The sequence below is a fragment of the Canis lupus genome, chromosome 13, assembly GCF_048164855.1.
Source record: "Canis lupus baileyi chromosome 13, mCanLup2.hap1, whole genome shotgun sequence".
Lineage (NCBI taxonomy): Eukaryota > Metazoa > Chordata > Mammalia > Carnivora > Canidae > Canis > Canis lupus.
Window position 1 is genome coordinate 5153340 of NC_132850.1, and position 19533 is coordinate 5172872.

Below are 19533 nucleotides of genomic sequence, written 5' to 3' on the forward strand. Positions count from 1 at the left end.
GCATGGGCTTATTATGAATAACAGAAGATGCTCCTCCCACCCCTGTCACTCAGGAAATTCCAAGGGTTTTCCAGCTCTGTGGCAGGAACTGGGGATGAAGATCAAATATATGTATCTTTGTACAGCACAATATCACTGGTAGGTTACAAAATCCCTAGAAGGCTGCAGAAACAAGGTTTGGGAAATAAGCTGAGACAAAAGGAGACCAGGCACGTAGAACTACACCCAGATCACATTGCAGGCCCTGGTAGGTGAAGGCGGCCCCCCTGCTACTGCTGCTGCATGCTCATTGCTACCACCTACATCAATGATGCCACTGTGACCCCAAGGGCATGGACACTGGATCCTGCCGCCACTGCTTTTGAGTGCACCAGTGTAAAGAACTTACCCAGTTTTGAAGCTCCAGCCTCAAAAATCCTAAGCAAGTGCGGCTAATGGGTGAAGCTTAAGTCACTACCTGAGCCTAGGGACCTGGCCGAGCAAGGAGGACTGGGAGTTTTTACCCTCTGTAGTTGGAAGTGGTCCCTGCTGCCCATCATTCATGAGATGAAGGATTCCCCAAGAACCCTGACAAGTGACCTTTATCTAAGTGTTATCAAAAGAAGACACTGGGAGCCCTTGACGTGTGCAGATTCAACACTTTCAGTTTTGCATTTCATTATCTACCCTCAAAGGCCCCTTGTAAGTGGATGTGAATTGGATGACTTTGCTGCAGCCAGTCATTCAGGAGCTAGTGATCCAGGCCTACTGTTCCTCTTGGGCTCTCCTGTCTTCACTCTTCTCTACTAGTTACAGCCTTTGGGTAACCTGCATGCAGTGACGAAGATCTTTCTTTTGTGTTGGAGGAGTAGAAGAGACTCCTAAAAATAAATCACATGATAGTGCTAGAAATAGAAATGAGAAGAAAGTGAGGAAGCTTGAGAAAGTGACTTCTTTGTGTATGTGTGTGGCCAAAAATAGAAGTGGAGGATAAAATTGGCATGGAATGTTGGGTTCAGCGGTGCCTAGGATTTCTGGGGGAGCTACTATGTGTGTCACATAGCTACAAGGAAAGGTGCTTTGGGAAATTGTCTTAATGGGTGTTTCAGCCAGTGCAGAAATTGCCCTTCGAGAGACAGGTTAAACTTGGCTTAAAGACGAAGAGGCACAGTGAACTAACCAAGGTTCTATTTTCTTTTCTTCTTTGGGACCTTGGGTCCAAAGGGTTGAACCTGGTCAATTAATACTCCTCACATAACAAACCTTATAAATAACCCTACATCTACATTTATGGAATTATTTAGGGTCTGAAATGCAATTGCTTAAAATTTTCTGGCTATAATTTATGACTTGATCTTGGGAGACACTATGTGGTATATTCAGTTTCCTGAAAGAGCTTTGGAAAAATCTTGTGCCATTGTACAGGATCTCCTGTGTAAATCTCCTTATGGAAATATTTTTCTACGTTTTTTTTTTTTTTTTTTTTTTTTAAGGCAGAAGAGTGTTCTGGGTAAATGAGTAGGACCCCACCCTTTCCAGTCCTTGGCCAAGACAATGGCTCTATGATTCATCACATGAGCAATGCTTATTCCAGATAAAGTCGGGATGTAGGGAAGTTCTTTCCACTTTTCCTCTTAAGAATACTTGCCGGGGCTCCTGGCTGGCTCAGTTGGTAGAGCATGTGACTCTTGATCTCAGGGTTGTGAGTTTGAGTGCCATGCTGGGTGTGGAGCCTACCGAAAAAAATTAGAATACCTGCCAGTCATTAAGGGAAGGTCTTTAGCTTTTGGTGCACAGGGGGACATCTTCGCTTTTAACTCGGAGGCTATGAGTCTTTTCTACTCCTGTAATTTTTTTAAATATTTTATTTATTTATGAGAGACATAGAGAGAGAGGCAGAGACACAGGCAGAGGGAGAATCAGGCTCCATGCAGGGAGCCTGATGTGGGACTCGATCCTGAGACCCCAGGGTCATGCCCTGAGCTGAAGGCAAAGCCACTGGTGAGCCACCCAGGCGTCCCACCTCTAACGTTCTTTTTAACAATCGACCTTTATTGCTCCACACTGGTAGGATGAGAACTTTTCACAGCAGTGCCACCCAGTTTTGATCTCTGTGTGAGTGTGTGTGTGTGAGAGAGAGAGAGATTTCAACAAGAGTTGACAGCCACCTGATAAAGATAAAAGGTAGGAGGTGAGGCATCACATCAAGCCAATATTAAAGAAAGGTCATGAAACTTGGAAGATCTTTGCTTAGTGAGTAAGAAAGCACAGTCAGTGCAATAATAATTCCACTCCATACGCAACACCATGATGAGAGTGACCAAGTGAATAATTTGACAGCTGCAATGCTTTTATATCTCTCCAAGAGTATGATGTGTTATCATCATTGCTGCCTTGTTTTGAGGCTCCTGCTTTATTTAATTGGGCCTTCAAAAATTCTAAATCTAAAGTATATTTCTGGAGACTCTCGCTCCCAACTTTGACCTGTAGAGCCCATGGAGTATCCGGACCACGCCTATGCAAGGACAAAATTAATGGCCTAACTTTAGATTAGCCTAGGGAGGAAAACCTTGGACCTAGGAGCAGAGGTCCTGCTGAGCAGACTTCAGCAGAGTATAAGGAAGAGCTACCTAAGAATTAGAACTGCCAGAAAACTGAAGTTCTTTGTAATTTTTCGCTACGATAAATAGTTCTGCACTGAACATTTTGAAATATAGTTTCTTGCACTTGCTCAGATACATTTGGAGGATAGATTTCTACCAGTAGAGTGCTTCTGTTGAAAGGTATATGCTTTTCATATTTTGTAGCTACTGCCCAATTGCCTTCCCAGAAGGCTGCACCCGTTTCTCATAGCCTCATAAATACGAATAATCTTTTCTTTTCTTTTCTTTTCTTTCCTTTTCTTTTCTTTTCTTTTCTTTTCTTTTCTTTTCTTTTTTCTTTTCTTTTTTTCTTCTTTTTTCTTTTCTTTTCTTTCTTTTTTTCTTTTCCTTTTTCTTTTCTCTCTCTTTTCTTTTCCTTTCCTTTCAGAAATCTTTTTCATTGTTTGATCGGTAATTTCTTCAAGGTGGTGAACTGGGCTCTCAGGAACTTAGGTGTGGGAGCAGAAGATAAACAAGAGTGGGAGGGACAGGGAATGCCAGAGACTGGAAGCACACCTGTGAGCATCCAGCAGCAGATGGTGGAGAGCTGCTTTGCCAGGGGGAGGCCCCTGTCTCCAAGGAACAGGGCACACAAACAGAGCTGGAAGTCAGAGTGTGAGTGTCATTGAGAAGAGAGGTATAAACCAAATTGCTGCAGTTGCTACCAACATGTTCATCTATTGCTGGAGCCAGAAGGAGCTAGAACTGGTTGTCAGATCTCGTTACTGGACGTGCCAAGGAAGAGAGCAGACCCACAGTGAGTCCTGGCCAAGCTGAATGGGTTGTATATCTTTGTAGCACAGGGAATACATTTTTCTAAAATACCTGAAATGCTGGGCTTGACTTTCTAAAATTTCTAGAAATTTTGAAATCGAGAGAAGACAAAATTTTGAGGAAATATGATCCTTAGTTTTTAAAGCTCCTTTTAAGCTTTAAAGTTGTATTAACAATGTAGAATTAAAATTGTTTTTAAAGATTTTATTTACTTGGGAGAGAGAGCGTGAGAGTGAGCATGAGCAAGAGAAAGAGCAGAGGGAGAGGAGAAGCAGACTCCCCGCTGAGCGGGGAGCCTGACCTTGTGGGACTCCATCCAGGACTCTGGGATCATGAGCTGACCCGAAGGCAGACACTTAACCGACTGAGCCACCCAGGCGCCCTTAACAACGTAGAATTTAATTTCCTTATAAAATGATCATGTATTGTATCTGTATTTAGAGTAGAGCTTATTAATACAATGTTAGCCATCCCTAACCAAACTTATTTAATTAGTTAATTTTAAGATTTTACTTTACTTTTTATTTTCTAAAATTTTTTCTAATGATTTTATTAATTTATTCATGAGAGACACAGGGAGAGGCAGAGATACAGACAGAGGGAAGAGAAGCAGGCTCCATGCAGGAGCCCGATGCAGAACTCGATCCTGGAACTCCAGGATGACAACCCGAGCCAAAGACAGATGCTCAACCACTTGAGCCACCCAGGTGTCCCTACTTCACTTTTTAAAGAGTAATCTCTATACCCAACATGGGGCTCAAACCTACAACCTTGACATCAAGAGTCTCATGTTTTACTGACTGAGCTAACCAGGGGTCCTTGAACTTTTATTATTGATTTTTTAATAAGATTATTTATTTATTTATTTGACAGAGAAAGGGAGAGCACAAGCAGGGGGAGTGGCAGGCAGAGGGAGAGGGAGAAGCAGGAGCAAGGAGCCCGATATGATACCGGACTCAATCCCAGGACCTTGGGATCATGACCTGAACTGAAGGCACTCAACCAACTGAGCCACCCAGATGCCCCCCCCTTTTAGGATTTTATTTATTTATTCATGAGAGACAGAGAGAGAGAGAGAGAGGCAGAGACACAGGCAGAGGGAGAAGCAGGCTCCATGCGGGGAGCCCGGTGTGGGACTTGATCCCGGGTCTCCAGGATCATGCCTTGGGCCAAAGGCAGGTGCCCAACTGCTGAGCCACCCAGGCTTCCCCAGATGCCCCATTTTTAAAAGATTTTGCTTATTTATTTTAGAGAGAGTGAGTGGCAGGGGGTGGGAGGAGGAGCAGCTGAGGGAGAAAGACAAGCAGATTCCTTGATGGGTGCAGAGCCTAACATGAGGTTTCATCCCACAACACAGATCATGACCTGAGCCAAAAACAAGAGTCCAACACTCAACCGACTGAGCCACCCAGGTGCCCCGAACTTATTTTTAAAATGCTTTAATATTTGCTGTTAAAAGCTGCAGATCTTAAATCCGCACTGTGTTTTGCCAATTATGAGAAGTTGTGAAACTAGAAACAATCACCAACATTCAAGGAAAATTCATGAAACAGTGAGGTCTATAGACTTAGTGTCTGACCCTGGGGAGGGTGGGTGAGTGGGGAGGGTAGAAGATGTAGAGGAGGGAACTTTCTTCTCAGAAAAGTTGCTGGGGAAAAGTAACATAAAAGGGGAATTCTCTTCTTCTCTAAATTTACTGAATATAATCTATTGTAATGTGGAAACTGCCTAATGAACTATTTTAAACAATAAATTCAGTATGAGTTGATTCCAGTAACTTGCAGTCTGAAAATAGGCCCTAGACTCAGCCCTATCCCTTTCATCTTTCCATCCATCCATCCATCCATCCATCCATCCATCCACACACCCACTCATCTATACATAGCTAATAATAACTAATAATTGTGGAGTGTTTATGTGCCAGATACTATTCCAAGTGCTTTACATGCATTACCTTGAATGATCTTTCCAACAATGCTACAAGGTAAGGGCTATCATTATCCCCACTTTATTTTTATTTTTTTGAATTATCTCCACTTTAAAGTGTAATCTGAGAGTTTTCCAGTAAGTTTTTTTTTTTTTTTTTTAAGATTTTATTTATTCATGACAGACACAGACAGAGAGAGAGGCAGAGACACAGGAGGAGGGAGTAGCAGGCTCCACGCAGGGAGCCCGATGTGGGACTCGATCCTGGGACTCCAGGATCACACCCCAGGCCAAAGGCAGTGGTAAACCGCTGAGCCACCAGGGCTGCCCTCCAGTAAGTTAAATATAGAATTACTATACAGCTTAGCAAGTCCACTCCTAGGTGTATACCTCAAATAACTGAAAGCAGTTATTCAAACAATGCACAGGGATGTTCATAGCAACTCTATTCACAATATCCAAAGACAGAAACAATCTAAAATGTCCTTCAACAATCCAACAGATAAACAAAATATGTTTATATATCTGTACAATGCAGTGTTATTCAGCCATAAAAAGGAATGAAGTACTGGGTTGCCTGGCTGGCTCAGTCAGTAGAGCACGTGACTCCGTTTTGTTTTGTTTTGTTTTTAAGTTTTTATTAAATTCCAGTTAGTAAACATACAGGGTAGTATTAGTTTCAGGTGTAGGTTTAGTGATTCATCACTTACATGCAACACCCAGTGGTCATCACAACAAGTGACCTCCTTAATCCCCATCACCTATTTCATACATCCCTCCACCCTCCCACGTCCTCTTTCTCCCACCTGTGACTATTGATCTCAGGGTTGTGAGTTCAAGCCCCACACTGGGTGTGGCACCTACTTAAAAAAAAAAAAGGAACAAAGTACTGGTACAGGGCACACAACCTGGATCAACCTTGCAAACTTACTACTGAGAGAAGCCAGACTCAAAAGGCCTCATGTTGTATGATTCCATTTTCTTTTCTTTTAAAGATGTTATTTTTTTATTTATTTGACAGAGAGTGAGAGGGAGAGAGAGGGAGAGAGGCGCAAGCAGGGGGGAGTGGCAGAGGGAGAGGAAGAAGCAGGCTCCCTGCTTCTTAAAAACATCTTAAAAATAAAATAAAATAAAATGGCTAAAGTGGTACACTTTAGGTTATGTGTATTTTACCACAATTTAAAAAAATGCAATCTGAGGCTCAGAGAATTTAAGTGATGTACCTAAGTTTACAGTTGACATGTAGTAGAGCTGTGTCCTAATCCCAGTCTTCCGGCTCCATGGATCATGTTTTTTTAAAAAAGTTACTGTGAAAAACCTTATTTGGGGTCATTTAGGAAATTTAGATGCATGAACCTAAGCTGAAAATATCAGTATTATAACATTGGTGAAGCACATATTGGTGACACAAACACTGTATCTAATCTTCACAAGGACTTTGAAAGTTTCACATTATTTGTGTGTGTGTGTATGTGTGTGTGTGTGAAATATACATAACTTAAAATTTGCCTTTTTAACCATTTTTTAAATGCTTTTTTTAAAAAAAGATTTTATTTATTCATGAGAGACACACACAGAGAGAGAGGTAGAGACACAGGCAGAGGGAGAAGCAGGCTCCATGCAGGGAGCCCGATGTGGGACTCGATCCCGGGTCTCCAGGAGCACGCCCTGGGCTGAAGGTGGCACTAAACCGCTGAGCCACCCGGGCTGCTCCCATTTTAACCATTTTTAATTTTAACCATTTTTAAGTGTACAATTCAGTGGCATTAACTATCTTAAATTGTTGTGCAAGTCTCATTACCATCCATCTCCAGGACTTTTTTGTCTTCCCAAACTGAATCTTTTTACTCATAAAACATACAGCCCCCTATCACCCACCCCCCCACCCCACAACTACTAATCTTTTTTTTTTTTTTCCAACTACTATTCTATTGTTTATGGTATCAGGCCCTAGGCCATTGTCTATGGTTGCTAAGAAAAATAAGACAAGGTCATTTCTCTGGTCTGTCTGGTGTTAGAACCCCATCCTCTAGGGACCTTGCCACTAGCTCCTCTTCAGCGGGTTAGAGAGGTCCAGTTGCAGGATGAGCATGTTGCTGAAGCCCCCAGAGGGGATGCCCATGGCTGGAGAGGAGGAGAAGGCAGTCAGTGGAGGCAGTGAATGAATTATGGTTGAGATGAAAGACGGAGGGAGAGATTTCAATGGGAAAATCTGTTAGGAAGGTTGAAGACGAAGAGAATTGGGAACAGAATCATTGCCTTTTTACTTCAGGTAATTCTGAGGAGTACGTGAGATTTTGCAGTGAGGCTGTGCTTTGAAATGCCAAGGGGGCTCTGCATACGTGGTTGGGACTCACATCACTCTGGAAGTGGATTTGTTTGAAGGGCATAACTCAGGAGATTAATTTCAGTGGGGCATGCAGATGACCAGCTGGTTAGGGTATAGATTCCTCCTTCAAGACACTGGGCCCCAAAGGGAAGGGGAGAAATAGTATAGGAGTTGAGACTCTAGGATCAGGTAAAGTTGTCTTAGATATGTCTTTCTTAGTTTTTTTTTTTATTTTTTTATTAAAATAGTAATACATGGATAGCCCGGGTGGCTCAGCGGTTTAGCACCGCCTTCAGCCCAGGGCGTGATCCTGGGGTCCCAGGATCGAGTCCTGCATCGGGCTCCCTGCATGGAGCCTGCTTCTCCCTCTGCCTGTCTCTGCCTCTCTCTCTGTGTGTGCCTCTCATGAATAAATAAAATCATAAAAACAAATAGTGAGACATACTTTAAAAAATCAAATAGGGGCACCTGGCTGGCTCAGTCGGTAGAGTGTGCGACTCTCGATCTCGGGGTTGTGAGTTCAAGGCCTATGTTGGATGTAGAGATTACTTAAAAATAAAATTTAAAAAACTCTTCAAATATAAACAGAGGTGGATTTTCTCTGAGACTAATAGAGCTTAAATGTCAGGTCTCTCATTTGCATGGGCTCCTTCAAAGGCCGTGTATCCACTTTTGCAATTTTTATATTTTGTAATTTTTTAAAATAAATTTTAATTAATTAATTAATTTATTTATTTATTTATGATAGTCAGAGAGAGAGAGGCAGAGACATAGGCAGAGGGAGAAGCAGGCTCCATGCACCAGGAGCCTGATGTGGGACTCGATCCTGGGTCTCCAGGATCGCGCCCTGGGCCAAAGGCAGGCGCTAAACCGCTGCGCCACCCAGGGATCCCCTATATTTTGTAATTTTAATTTTATATTATTTTTTCCAAGATGAAACTCAGAAGGGAAAGGAGATCGTTTAGCTGGTCAAGACTTGGTTCAGTTATGCAGTGTGCATGGTTTAAGCTCTGAGATGCATCACCTCACAACAAACACCTCATCTCTTACGCTGAAGGTTGACTTGACAGTCCGTGGCAGAGGGGAATGAAGGGGTATACAAGGTAGAGTTTCTATTCCAAGGCCCTAGTCCATCCTTTTAGGTGGCGGCAATAGAGGAAACCAGAAGCGATCCCTGGGAGTTCTTTCCCTCATCTGGGGAGACCCAACTGAATACTGATGATGAGGGTATGGATATTATAAGTATTTGGAAACCAGATCTTTAATTGCCTTCTAGTAATATACAGGAAAGCCTTGGAAACCAATAGTTATGCTAGAGAGCCCAGGAAAGAGTCATGGCCCAAGGACTATGGGGTCATCTGTTTTTCACTGACATTCATGGCCCTTTCAGGTGGAGGGAGGACTCAGGACAATGGCTGCTGATGGTGATTTGGAGATGGAGGATGTGAATCTGAATATGGGTAGAGACACAAAAGGAGAGCTGGAAGAGGAGAAGGAAATGCAAGAGGACTGGAGAAGCAAAGATCGCTTCAAGAATAAAAAGGTCCACAGGGTTGTCTCAAAATGGATGCTTCCTGAAAAGGTCCGAAGAACATACTTGGAGAGAGCCAACTGCTTCCCACCCCCTATATTCATCATCTCCATCAGCCTTGCCGAGGTGAGCATGTTGGGGGGGGGGGGTGCTAGAGCAAGTAGCACTGGGTGGGGGAGGGAGGAGGAGGAGGCTTTGACCTCATCTGGTCAAAGTGGATAACACGTGGGAAAAGAGCTTGGTAGTGGCCAGTACAGCACACATGGAGCTCAACAGCACCCTCTCTGGAGCCCCCTTAGGTCCGTCTTCCCTATGATTGCAGCCACTTTCAGCCAAGGGTTGAGGTTTATTTTTCAAGCAACTGCCCCACCCAGCAGTGACTATGATTTTCAGTGGCTTCGTTTCATTTTAGTTGTTGGGGCTTTAGAAGCCAAATCATCTTGGAGTCGCAAATTGGTCTCATGAACCGACTTGGATTGGTAAGGTCTTTCTGTGGAGCTATTATAGGAGCCTCACCAGAAGAGCTGTGGGCTGCCTCCAGATTTCAGTAGGGGGAAAAAATGGGATCCCCTACAGATGTCTACTGTGGGCAGCCTGTAGTGTGTTTTGACTCTGATCTAGTCAGCCCTTTGGTTTTCCAGAAAAGAGTACAACACCCAGAGAAGTGGAATGACTTGCCCAAGGTCACATACTTAGTGACTGGGCCAGGACTGGGCTTCTCCAGAGCCTCATTGTGCCTACCTTTTCCTCCTTCACCACGATGCCTCATAAAGGAATTGGCAGGGCATGGATGTGTGTGGGGTGTGACTTTGGGTCATTAGGAAGTCTCTAACGTAATCCTCTTAATTCCCATCGATGTCATCCCTGGTGACATGAGGCTTCATCACTTGGTTAAGGCTTCTGTTCTGTAAGGTTATTACTGTTCCCTTTCCCCTCATCTACTCCTTGCAAGCCAGCAGCGACTTAATTTCACATTAACTTGTAAGTGAAAGACTAAATGGTGGGAAGGGGCAGTGAGAGCAGAGGGTATTTAAGGGGGTCGAGGGGTTCTTTATATTTGGTCTCGGGCTGCTCCTAATCACTGGAGGAAGTAGGATGTGACTGCAGTTACATTGTCAGATATATGGCAAGGGGGTTTCATTCCTGTCATCCTCTGAGCACACGCTGTGGAGAGGCCCACTTGAGAGCTAATTGTTTGGAAGCAAGGTAGGGCCCACGGGGCTTATGTAATAGGACCACTCTGGCAGAGAAAGTGGTTGACATTCGTGTCTGCCCCTCCCTGGCAGCTGGCAGTGTTTATTTACTATGCTGTGTGGAAGCCTCAGGAACAGTGGATCACCCTGGACACAGGCATCCTGGAGAGCCCCTTTATCTACAGCCCTGAGAAGAGGGAGCAAGCCTGGAGGTTTATCTCATACATGCTGGTACATGCTGGGTAAGGAATGACAGTAAGTCGTGGATGTCGGAGGTGACTGCAAGTACTCGTAACCCCCAGCATTTGGTTGGCGCTCTTATTGATAAGGCAATCACATGGCCATAATCTTTGATCCTCAGCGACCCTAGGAGGCAGGTACTAGTCCTGCCCTACTGTGTCCGAGGCTTGGGGGATGTTACTCGCTCCACGTCACTTGGCTAAGTTGCAGAGCTGGAACCTCAACCCATTAGTGCTAACTCCGTGTCCAGTGTACTTTCTATTGCATGATCATTGCCCAATATTGGTATTTATATAGGAATATTCATGAGAAGAGACCAAATCATTCTAAACGATATGTATGTTCCCCTAATTGCTTTGATGTTGTTAAAATGTTCCCTTTAGGATATGAATCATCAATCCCTCCCTCCCTACGCCTGCCACACACTTAAAAAAAAGAATTCGTGAGCACTTTGTTGAGTGTGTAACACGGACTAACACAAGCCATGGGCAATGCCCTGCCTGCCATTTGGCTTCTTATATGCTCATCATCTTTTGTGACCTTGCTCAGAACCCATGATTCACTGTGCCCATGGCAGGCAGTGAGCAAGTCGCCTGCTGCTGGGTTCCCCCTCCAGTGGACGCCTCGGGGTTCAGATGGGGCCAACTTCATTTTTGTGACCTACCCAGCCCTGGACCTTGAAGGAAGATGCTGGCCAGCATCCACGGCAGGACACAGGGCTCAGAGGCTTGACAAATCAAGGACAAAATTGCTTATTGCCCAGTTTCTTTCTTTTTTTTTTTTAATTTTTATTTATTTATGATAGTCACAGAGAGAGAGAGAGAGAGGCAGAGGCAGAGACACAGGCAGAGGGAGAAGCAGGCTCCATGCACTGGGAGCCCGATGTGGGATTCGATCCCGGGTCTCCAGGATCGCGCCCTGGGCCAAAGGCAGGCGCCAAACCGCTGCGCCACCCAGGGATCCCTTATTGCCCAGTTTCTACGGATCCTTTCGGTTTGGTTTTTCATTTAACATGTTCTGAACAAAGGTGGCTCCTGCACTCAAGGGATTTATATGGGCGAGCAGTCGGTTAGATAGTAACTCAGGGCCATATGGCATTATAGTCATAGTAGTGACTTGGTAAAATGGGGCAATAGTATCTGTCCCATGAAGATGCTGTGATTAAATGACACCGTGGTTATCATGTAATTTCTGCAGTGTCCGACACATAGCAAGGCACTCAAAAAGAGGTCTCAAGGCTGTGTAGGACAGGTCATAGATGGGGCTGTAGAGGTTTGGAATGCTTTCGAATGAAAGTAACCAAAAGAATCTAATGGGGGCCTAAATAAATGGAGGTAATTCTTTAACATACAAGAAGCCCAGAGGTTTGTGGTTAGTTCATGAGTCTTTTTTTTTTTTTTTTTTTTTTTTCTTAATTCATGAGTCTAATGAAGCCAAGACTCCTGGTTCTGTGCTGGTGTCTCTGGTTTTCCCTTGACCTTTCTCTCATGGCTGCAAGTCGGCAGCTATAGCTGGGCGTTAAAAGCAGGAAGGGGAAGTGTAGGACCGGGTACTGGTGAAATCCATCCCGTTTGCCTGGAAAGCAGCTCTCTTACTAGTCTCATCAGCCCATCAGTGCTGCGCTGACCTGTATTTTGTTGGCCAGAACCATGGACACGACTACCCCTAGCTGAGAGAGGCTGGCCAAATGATAAGGAGATGGATGTGGGCTTAGCTATTGTAGATATAAACAGAAAGAAAGGAAGGTCAGAATGGGGGTGGTTTCACAGATGACATGGGTTCCAGCTGGACTTGGAAGGGTAGATAAAATTTGGATGAAAAAGTTAGTATTTCTGTTCCGAAGTTATGATAGGATCTCATCCTTATGCCATTTCTACTCATGTTATTGAGTAGCAGAAAGAACACCGAGGGTGATTCCTTGGGGTTTTTGTGCTACTGGTCACTTTGTCCTCAAGCTGTTGCCAGAGGACAGGCGGGTGGCTTCCTTTGACTTTGTTCAAATTCACTAAGGACACAGATTTCCAAATACTCTTTATGTCTGATGTCTCTCTGTAAGGCCAGTGTCACTGTCCTTGCTGGACTATTGTGTGCTGAATTACATGTTACTTCTTGTATGTCTTTGAAGATGACTTGGGCAGTGATAGTTGTGGCTGGGTGCACACATGGCCATGAAGGTAAGTAATCCGTTCTGCAGTCTATGCCCGGAGAACCTCTGCTGGGTATTTGTTGAGCAATTTATAATGCAAAAACACAATCCTAAAGCTAGTATGAAAGCCGCTACACTTTGTGGAAGATCCAACGCCTATTTTGTTTTTTAACTTTTTCGTTTAACTTTGAAATCTCTTACGTAATAACTAAATTGAGGATTACTGTAATGTGGGAATGTACCAAGATACATCCAGAAATCCTCCAGAGATAACCTGTGGGGTTTGGCAGGCAACATAATGTGAATTTTATTTAAAAATATTTTTACCTCTGTAAAAACTAGAATAAAAGCAATGGGTGCTCAAATATGTCATATGCCAATACTACAGTTTGGCAGATGCTAACTTTAGCTGGTGTTACTGGGTAAACTTTCTTTTTCATCCTGGTAAACTGTTTTTTCAGCTTTTTAAGGTAGAACCGGGGATGAGGTTTCTCTTGCCGTCTCTGTTTTATTAAAGAATATCCTAAGACGGCAAAAGCAGTTGTTTAAAAACCTATTGAAACTTGGGGGCATCTAGCTGGCTCAGTCGGTAGCGTGTGCGACTCTTGATCTTGGTGTCTCCACATTGGGTGTGGAGATTACTTTAAAAAAACAAAACAAAACTATTGAAACTTAAACTCTCAGTCCTAAAATTAGGACTTTCTCAATACCATGCGAACAAAACAAAATCAGATGCCAGGGGCTGATGTAAGATGGTAATTGTCATCTAAACCTAATATCAAGTTTCTGTTCCTTAAGCCATCCTTATTGCTCCCTGATATTGTCAGTCACTGTTTTTTGTTTGTTTGTTTGGTTTTTTAAGATTCTATTTATTTATTCATGAGAGACACAGGCAGAGGGAGAAGCAGGCTCCCCACTGGGAGCCTGATGCGGGACTCGATCCCAGGATCGCGTTGTCAGTCACTGTTATAAAACAGAACTTATAATACGAATGTACACTTCCAAAATGTCCTTTGTCTGTTTTACATACTGAGATTTTATTTAAAAGAAAAAAAAGTCACCTAAAAATACTAGAAAATGACATTTGAGTGAAGCAAGTCTGTCGTCAGGAACAAGACACCAACGCCTGTTAATGTCCCAAAGAAATAATTATGTGCGTTGGTCATAATTTTTGACTACTGTGTTTGTCTCTGCAGAGTTCAGCACATCTTGGGGAATCTTGTTATGCAGCTCGTTTTGGGTATTCCCTTGGAAATGGTCCACAAAGGTCTCCGAGTAGGGCTGGTGTACCTGGCAGGAGTGATCGCAGGTTAGTGTCCTCAGGGTCAACACAGAATCGATGCCTCTGCACTCTGAGGAGGCAATGCACAAAGCAAAAGTAATCTACGTTTTAAAAAAATATTTTATTTATTTGTTCATGAGAGACACAGAGAGAGGCAGAGACACAGGCAGAGGGAGAAGCAGGCTCCCTACAGGGATCCCGATGCGGGACTTGATCCCGGGACCCTGGGATCAAGACCTGAGCTGAAGGCAGACACTCAACCGCTGAGCCACCCAGGTGCCCTCAAAATCCAGGTTTTGAATTAGATCCGCTGAGCCACCCAGGTTTCCCAGTAATCAACATTTAAGTCAAGATTTACTGCACTCCTAATATGGGCTGGGGAACCTGATGAGCATTAGAAATTAATTAGGGGCAGCTGGCTGGCTCTGTCAGAAAAGCATGTGACTCTTGATCTCGGGGTCATGAGTTTGAGCCCCATGTCAAGTATAGAGATTTCTTAAATAAAGCTTAAACAAAAAAGAAGTTAGAAGGGTGCCTGGATGGCTCAGTTGGAAGAGCATGCTACTCTTTATTTTAGGATGGCGAGTTTGAGCCCCACATTGGGTGTGGAGATTACTAAACGAAAAATAAACAAAAAAAAAGTTAAAAATATCTGAGAGAAGATAAGCAGATGGGGAGAGGTCATGGTGCCTGTCCTCAGATATCTCAGAGTCGGACTGGGTTTTGCACAATTGGGAGTTGTGTGTAGTCTGGTGTCCAGGTGCACAGATTGGGTAGAGACTTAATAGCTAGATCACGAAGGCCGATGTCTCAGACTGGTGATCTTGGGAAGTAACACGAATTTGTGTTTAAGAAAACACAAATTTGCGTTTAAGAAAGACAGTTTGAAGAGAATGCAGAGAAGAGCTAGAGGGTCCCCGAAAGCTCAAGAGAGACTAGCAGCATGCCAGTGATCTCTGAAGTTGGGTGTGCCTTAAGATGATCCACTTTGGTCAGAGCAGAAAAATCTTAGAATTCCCATCTACCCTTTTATTGGAGACTTTTATTTTTTTATTTATTTTTTATTTTTTTTATTTTTATTTTTTATTTATTTATTTTTTAATTAAAATTTTTTACATTGCAGTTGTATGAAATCAATACGTAGTGGTCCCATGTGTCCTTTAACCAGTTACCCCCAATGGTAACAGCTTGCAAAATGACAGTACACGGTATCACAACCAGGATATCCACCTGGATACTGTCAAGGTGCAAAACAAGGATCCCTCACGTTGTATTTTTACAGTCACACCCGCTTCTTCTTCCCCCCACACCCTCCTTCACCTTGACAACCACTAATCTGTTCTCTATTTCTATAATTTTCTCACTTCAAGAATGTCATATAAATGGAATAACACAGCATATCACTTTTGGGATTGGCGGTCTTCGCACGGCATAATTCTTTGGAGATCAGTGTAGGTTGTTGCATGTATCAACACTTCTTCATTTTTATCGCTGAGTAGTATTCCAATGGCTAGACCACTGTTTGTTTAACTCTTTTTGTTTGTTTGTTTGTTTTTTTGTTTAACTCTTGACTCATTGGAGACTCTCTGGGTTGTTTCCAGTTTGGGGCTATCACAAATAAAGCCGTTATAGTGTGTACAGGTTTTTGTGAACAAAAGTACAGAGTTTTGTGAACATACATTTTCATTTCTCTGGGATAAATGTCCACGAGCACAGTTCTTTGGTTGTATAGTAGTTGCATATTTCGTTTTTTAAGAATCAGACAAAAGGTTTTCCAGAATGGCTGTTCCATTTTACATTCCCTCCAATATTGTATAAGTGATTCCATTTTCCACATCCTCACCACCATTTTTTTTTTCCTCACCACCATTTGTGTTGTCACCATTATTTCAGCTGTGCTCATAAGTGTGCAGTGATATCTCATCATGGCCTTAACCTGCTTTACTCAAATGGCTAATGATGCTGAACACCTTTTTTTTTTCCTAAGATTTATTTATTTATTCATGATAGACAGAGAGAGAGAGAGAGAGAGAGAGAGGCAGAGACACAGGCAGAGGGAGAAGCAGGCTCCATGCTGGGAGCCCGATGCGGGATTCTTTTTTTTTTTTTTTTTTAATTTTTTATTTATTTATGATAGTCACAGAGAGAGAGAGAGGCAGAGACACAGGCAGAGGGAGAAGCAGGCTCCATGCACTGGGAAACCGATGTGGGATTCAATCCCGGGTCTCCAGGATCATGCCCTGGGTCAAAGGCAGACGCCAAACCACTGCGCCACCCAGGGATCCCCCGATGCGGGATTCGATCCCAGGACCCCAGGATCGCACCCTGGGCCAAAGGCAGATGCTCAACCACGGAGCCACCCAGGGATCCCCATGAACACCTTTTGATGTGCATAACCTCTTTTGTGAAATACCTGCTCATGTCTTTTGCTTACTTCCTAATTAGATTTTTTCATTAAGTTTTTATAAACCATTAAATTTTGAGAGTTCTTTTCGTTCTTCTTTTCTTTTCTAGTCATTTATCGAATATGTAGTTGACAGGTATATTTTTCTCAGTGTGTAGTTGTCTTTGTGTCGCTTTAATCGAGTCTTTCACAGAGCAAAAGTTTTTAATTTCGATGAAGTCTGATTTATTAATTTTTCCATTATAAATCGTGCTCTTGGTCATGTCTCAACTCTTCACTGCACTCCGGGTCCTAAAGATTTTTTCTGATGTTATCTTCTAAAGTTATAGTTTTATGCTTTATGTTGAAATATGATCTATTTTCAGTTGGCTCATTTTTGTGTAAGGTATGAGGTTTAGACTGAGGTTCTTTTTGGGGTTTTTTTGGATATCCAATGATTTTGCAACAATCTATTAGAAATTCTATCTCCTTCATTGAAAAAAAATTTTTTTTGCACCTTTGTCAAAAATCACTTGGCTTATTTGTAGGGCACTATTTCTGGGTTCTCCTGTTTGTTTTGTTGACCGATGTGTTACCCCTCCACCAATACCATGTAGTCAATACCACTGTAGCTATACAATAAAAGTCTTGAAATCAGTTAGAGAGATTCAGTTAGAGAGTTAGAGATTTTGCTCATTTTAAAGACTAAGCATTTTTCTTTTACAAAAAGATGAGTGTCTAATTTGCTGACTTTTCCCCCTGTGGTAAACACAAGGCTTTCAGTAGGATGCTACCTAACAGATGTTGAAAAAGCAAATGCAAAATATGTTTCTTTGGTGACATAAGCCTTTTTCATACAAGGAGAAAGAACATTACTGCTCTTCCAAAAACACTAATGCTCTGAAAGGGCATTTTAAAAACTAATAATTGGAAATCGTTCTCTTGTTCTTTGATTTTGCTGCTGGGAATGATGCAATGAGTCTTAGAAATTCACACTTAAAATGTGGGGAGACAATTTCCTTTTTTTTTTTTTGGAAACAATTTCTTAATCGGTTTTAAGATTTCTCAGTTAAGAGTTTTAGTGGGTTCAGGGATCCCTGAGTGGCGCAGCGGTTTGGCGCCTGCCTTTGGCCCAGGGCGCGATCCTGGAGACCCGGGATCGAATCCCACGTCGGGCTCCCTGCATGGAGCCTGCTTCTCCCTCTGCCTGTGTCTCTGCCTCTCTTCCTCTCTCTGTGACTATCATAAATAAATAAAAATAAAAAAAAAAGAGTTTTAGTGGGTTTTAAACATATTTTATAATACTTTCTGATTAAGAACAAGTGACTGATGCTAAGAAAGGTGGGGATTAACAGTTAAATTACAACACATTTTTTTTTTTCATAATTGAAGCACAGTCAATGATATAATTGTCCCATTGGAAACTACATGTCCTTTTTATTTTTATTTTTATTTTTATTTTTTTTACATGTCGTTTTTAAGTTGTACATTTTGGCTATGATAGTAAGAGAAAATTTCTATAGAAAATAACCAAATTTAGAAGTATATATTTATAATTTCAGGGTTATGATTTTCAATGAGGGTTTTTAAAAAGCAATGAAGCTTATTTTATAAATCTGCTCATTGAAAACATTTTTTAAAATTAAAGACTATTTTTTTTAGAGGAGTTTTAGGTTTACAGGAAAATGAAGAGGAAGGCACAGAGATTTCCCATAAACTCCCTGCTCCCCCCATATAATATGTCCCCCCCCCCCCCCCCCGCCCCGAACAGATGGGCCTTTGTTAGAATTGATGAATCCTCCACTGGCACATCATAATCACCCAATAGAGAAGTTCACTCTTGGCATTGTATCTCCTGCAGTTTGGGACAAATGCGTGATGACATGTATCCATCATTAGAGTAGCATGCGGAGTATTTTCACTGTCCTAAAATCCCTCTATTCATCCCTACAGCACCCCCCCCCGCACCCCCTCCCCCAGCAACCATTGATCCTTTTACCATCTCTGTAATTTGGCCTTTTCCATTATGTCATATAGTTGGAATCATACATCATGTAGCCTCTTCAGATTGGCTTCTTTCACTTAGTAACATGCATTTAAATGTCTCCCTTGTCTTTTCATGGTTTGATAAACATTTTTTGTACCAGGGGTGCCTGGGTGCTCAGTCAGTTATACGGCTAACTCTTGATTTCCACTCAGGTCATGATCTCATTTCACGGTTGTGAGATCTGGCCCCAGGTTAGGTTCCACACTTAGCAGCGAGTCTGCTTGAGGATTCTCTCTCTCCCTGCTCACTCTCTCTTTCTCTAAATCTTTAAGAAAAAACATTTTTTGTACCATTAATAAAGTAAAAATGATTTAAAAATATTGTGTAATCAATGTTTCATCCTTTGAAAATTCTATTTTTATACTTAAAAAAATATTAGTATATGAAAGAAAACCAGTAAATGTACCTGCCATCAAAAACCCTACATTAGTACAGTGGTACTTCTATACGCAACCTACAAATAAGTTCATATGCCTATATTGCAGTGGGTGGTTGTATCGGTTTCCTGGGGCTCTTATAACAAAGAACCACAAATTGGGTGGTTTAAACAATAGCACTGTACTATCTCACAGTTCTGGAGGCTGCAAGTCTGAAGTCAAAGTGTCAATAGGGCCATGCTCCCTCCTCTGCTCCTGTTGTCCGGGAGAGTCTGGGGTGGCCATCAGTCCTTGGCATTCCCTGGCTTGTAGCTGCAGCCTCTCGAGCTCTGCCTCCATCATCGTGTGGAGTTCGGCTCTCATATGTCCCCTTCTCCTCTAAAAAGGACACAGTCATATTGGTTAGAGCCCCACTATACTCCACTGTGACCTCATCTTAATGAATCATATCTGCAACAACCCTATTCCCACATAATATCACATTCTGCAGTGCTAGGGGGTTAGAACGTCAATATGTCTTTTTGGGGGGACACAATCCAAACTTTTGCAGTGCTCAGATTTTTTTTTTAACTGATGAAAACCTTACTGGCCTCCTGGGGCAGTGGGGCCAGAGAACAGGAAGCACTCCTGAGACATGTTAAAGGGATAGAATTGGCAATGCTCAGTGACATAGCTCCCCATTCT

At 42.6% G+C, this 19533-nt stretch overlaps 1 protein-coding gene and 1 long non-coding RNA gene across 9 annotated transcripts in view; one reads left to right on the top strand and one right to left on the bottom strand.

The window, feature by feature from the left end:
* The window catches only part of RHBDL2 (rhomboid like 2), a 48932-nt gene that overhangs the window by 13745 nt on the left and 15654 nt on the right, over nucleotides 1-19533 (top strand). For 3 of the 4 annotated variants that reach the window (XM_072771867.1, XM_072771870.1, XM_072771869.1), the window contains exons 2-4: nucleotides 9041-9307; nucleotides 10468-10616; nucleotides 13957-14069. In XM_072771867.1, coding sequence (XP_072627968.1) covers nucleotides 9062-9307; nucleotides 10468-10616; nucleotides 13957-14069 — 508 coding nt within the window. In that variant the 5' untranslated portion in view covers nucleotides 9041-9061. Of the gene's footprint in view, nucleotides 1-3221; nucleotides 3379-9040; nucleotides 9308-10467; nucleotides 10617-13956; nucleotides 14070-19533 lie in introns of those variants that run through there. The other variant, XM_072771868.1, reaches the window with a different exon arrangement.
* LOC140602396 (uncharacterized) overlaps nucleotides 1-19533 on the bottom strand; it is a 54106-nt gene that overhangs the window by 8760 nt on the left and 25813 nt on the right. For 2 of the 5 annotated variants that reach the window (XR_012005338.1, XR_012005333.1), the window contains exon 5: nucleotides 18192-19227. This is a non-coding gene — a long non-coding RNA (uncharacterized lncRNA). Of the gene's footprint in view, nucleotides 1-13769; nucleotides 14113-18191; nucleotides 19228-19533 lie in introns of those variants that run through there. The other 3 variants (XR_012005336.1, XR_012005335.1, XR_012005334.1) reach the window with 3 other exon arrangements.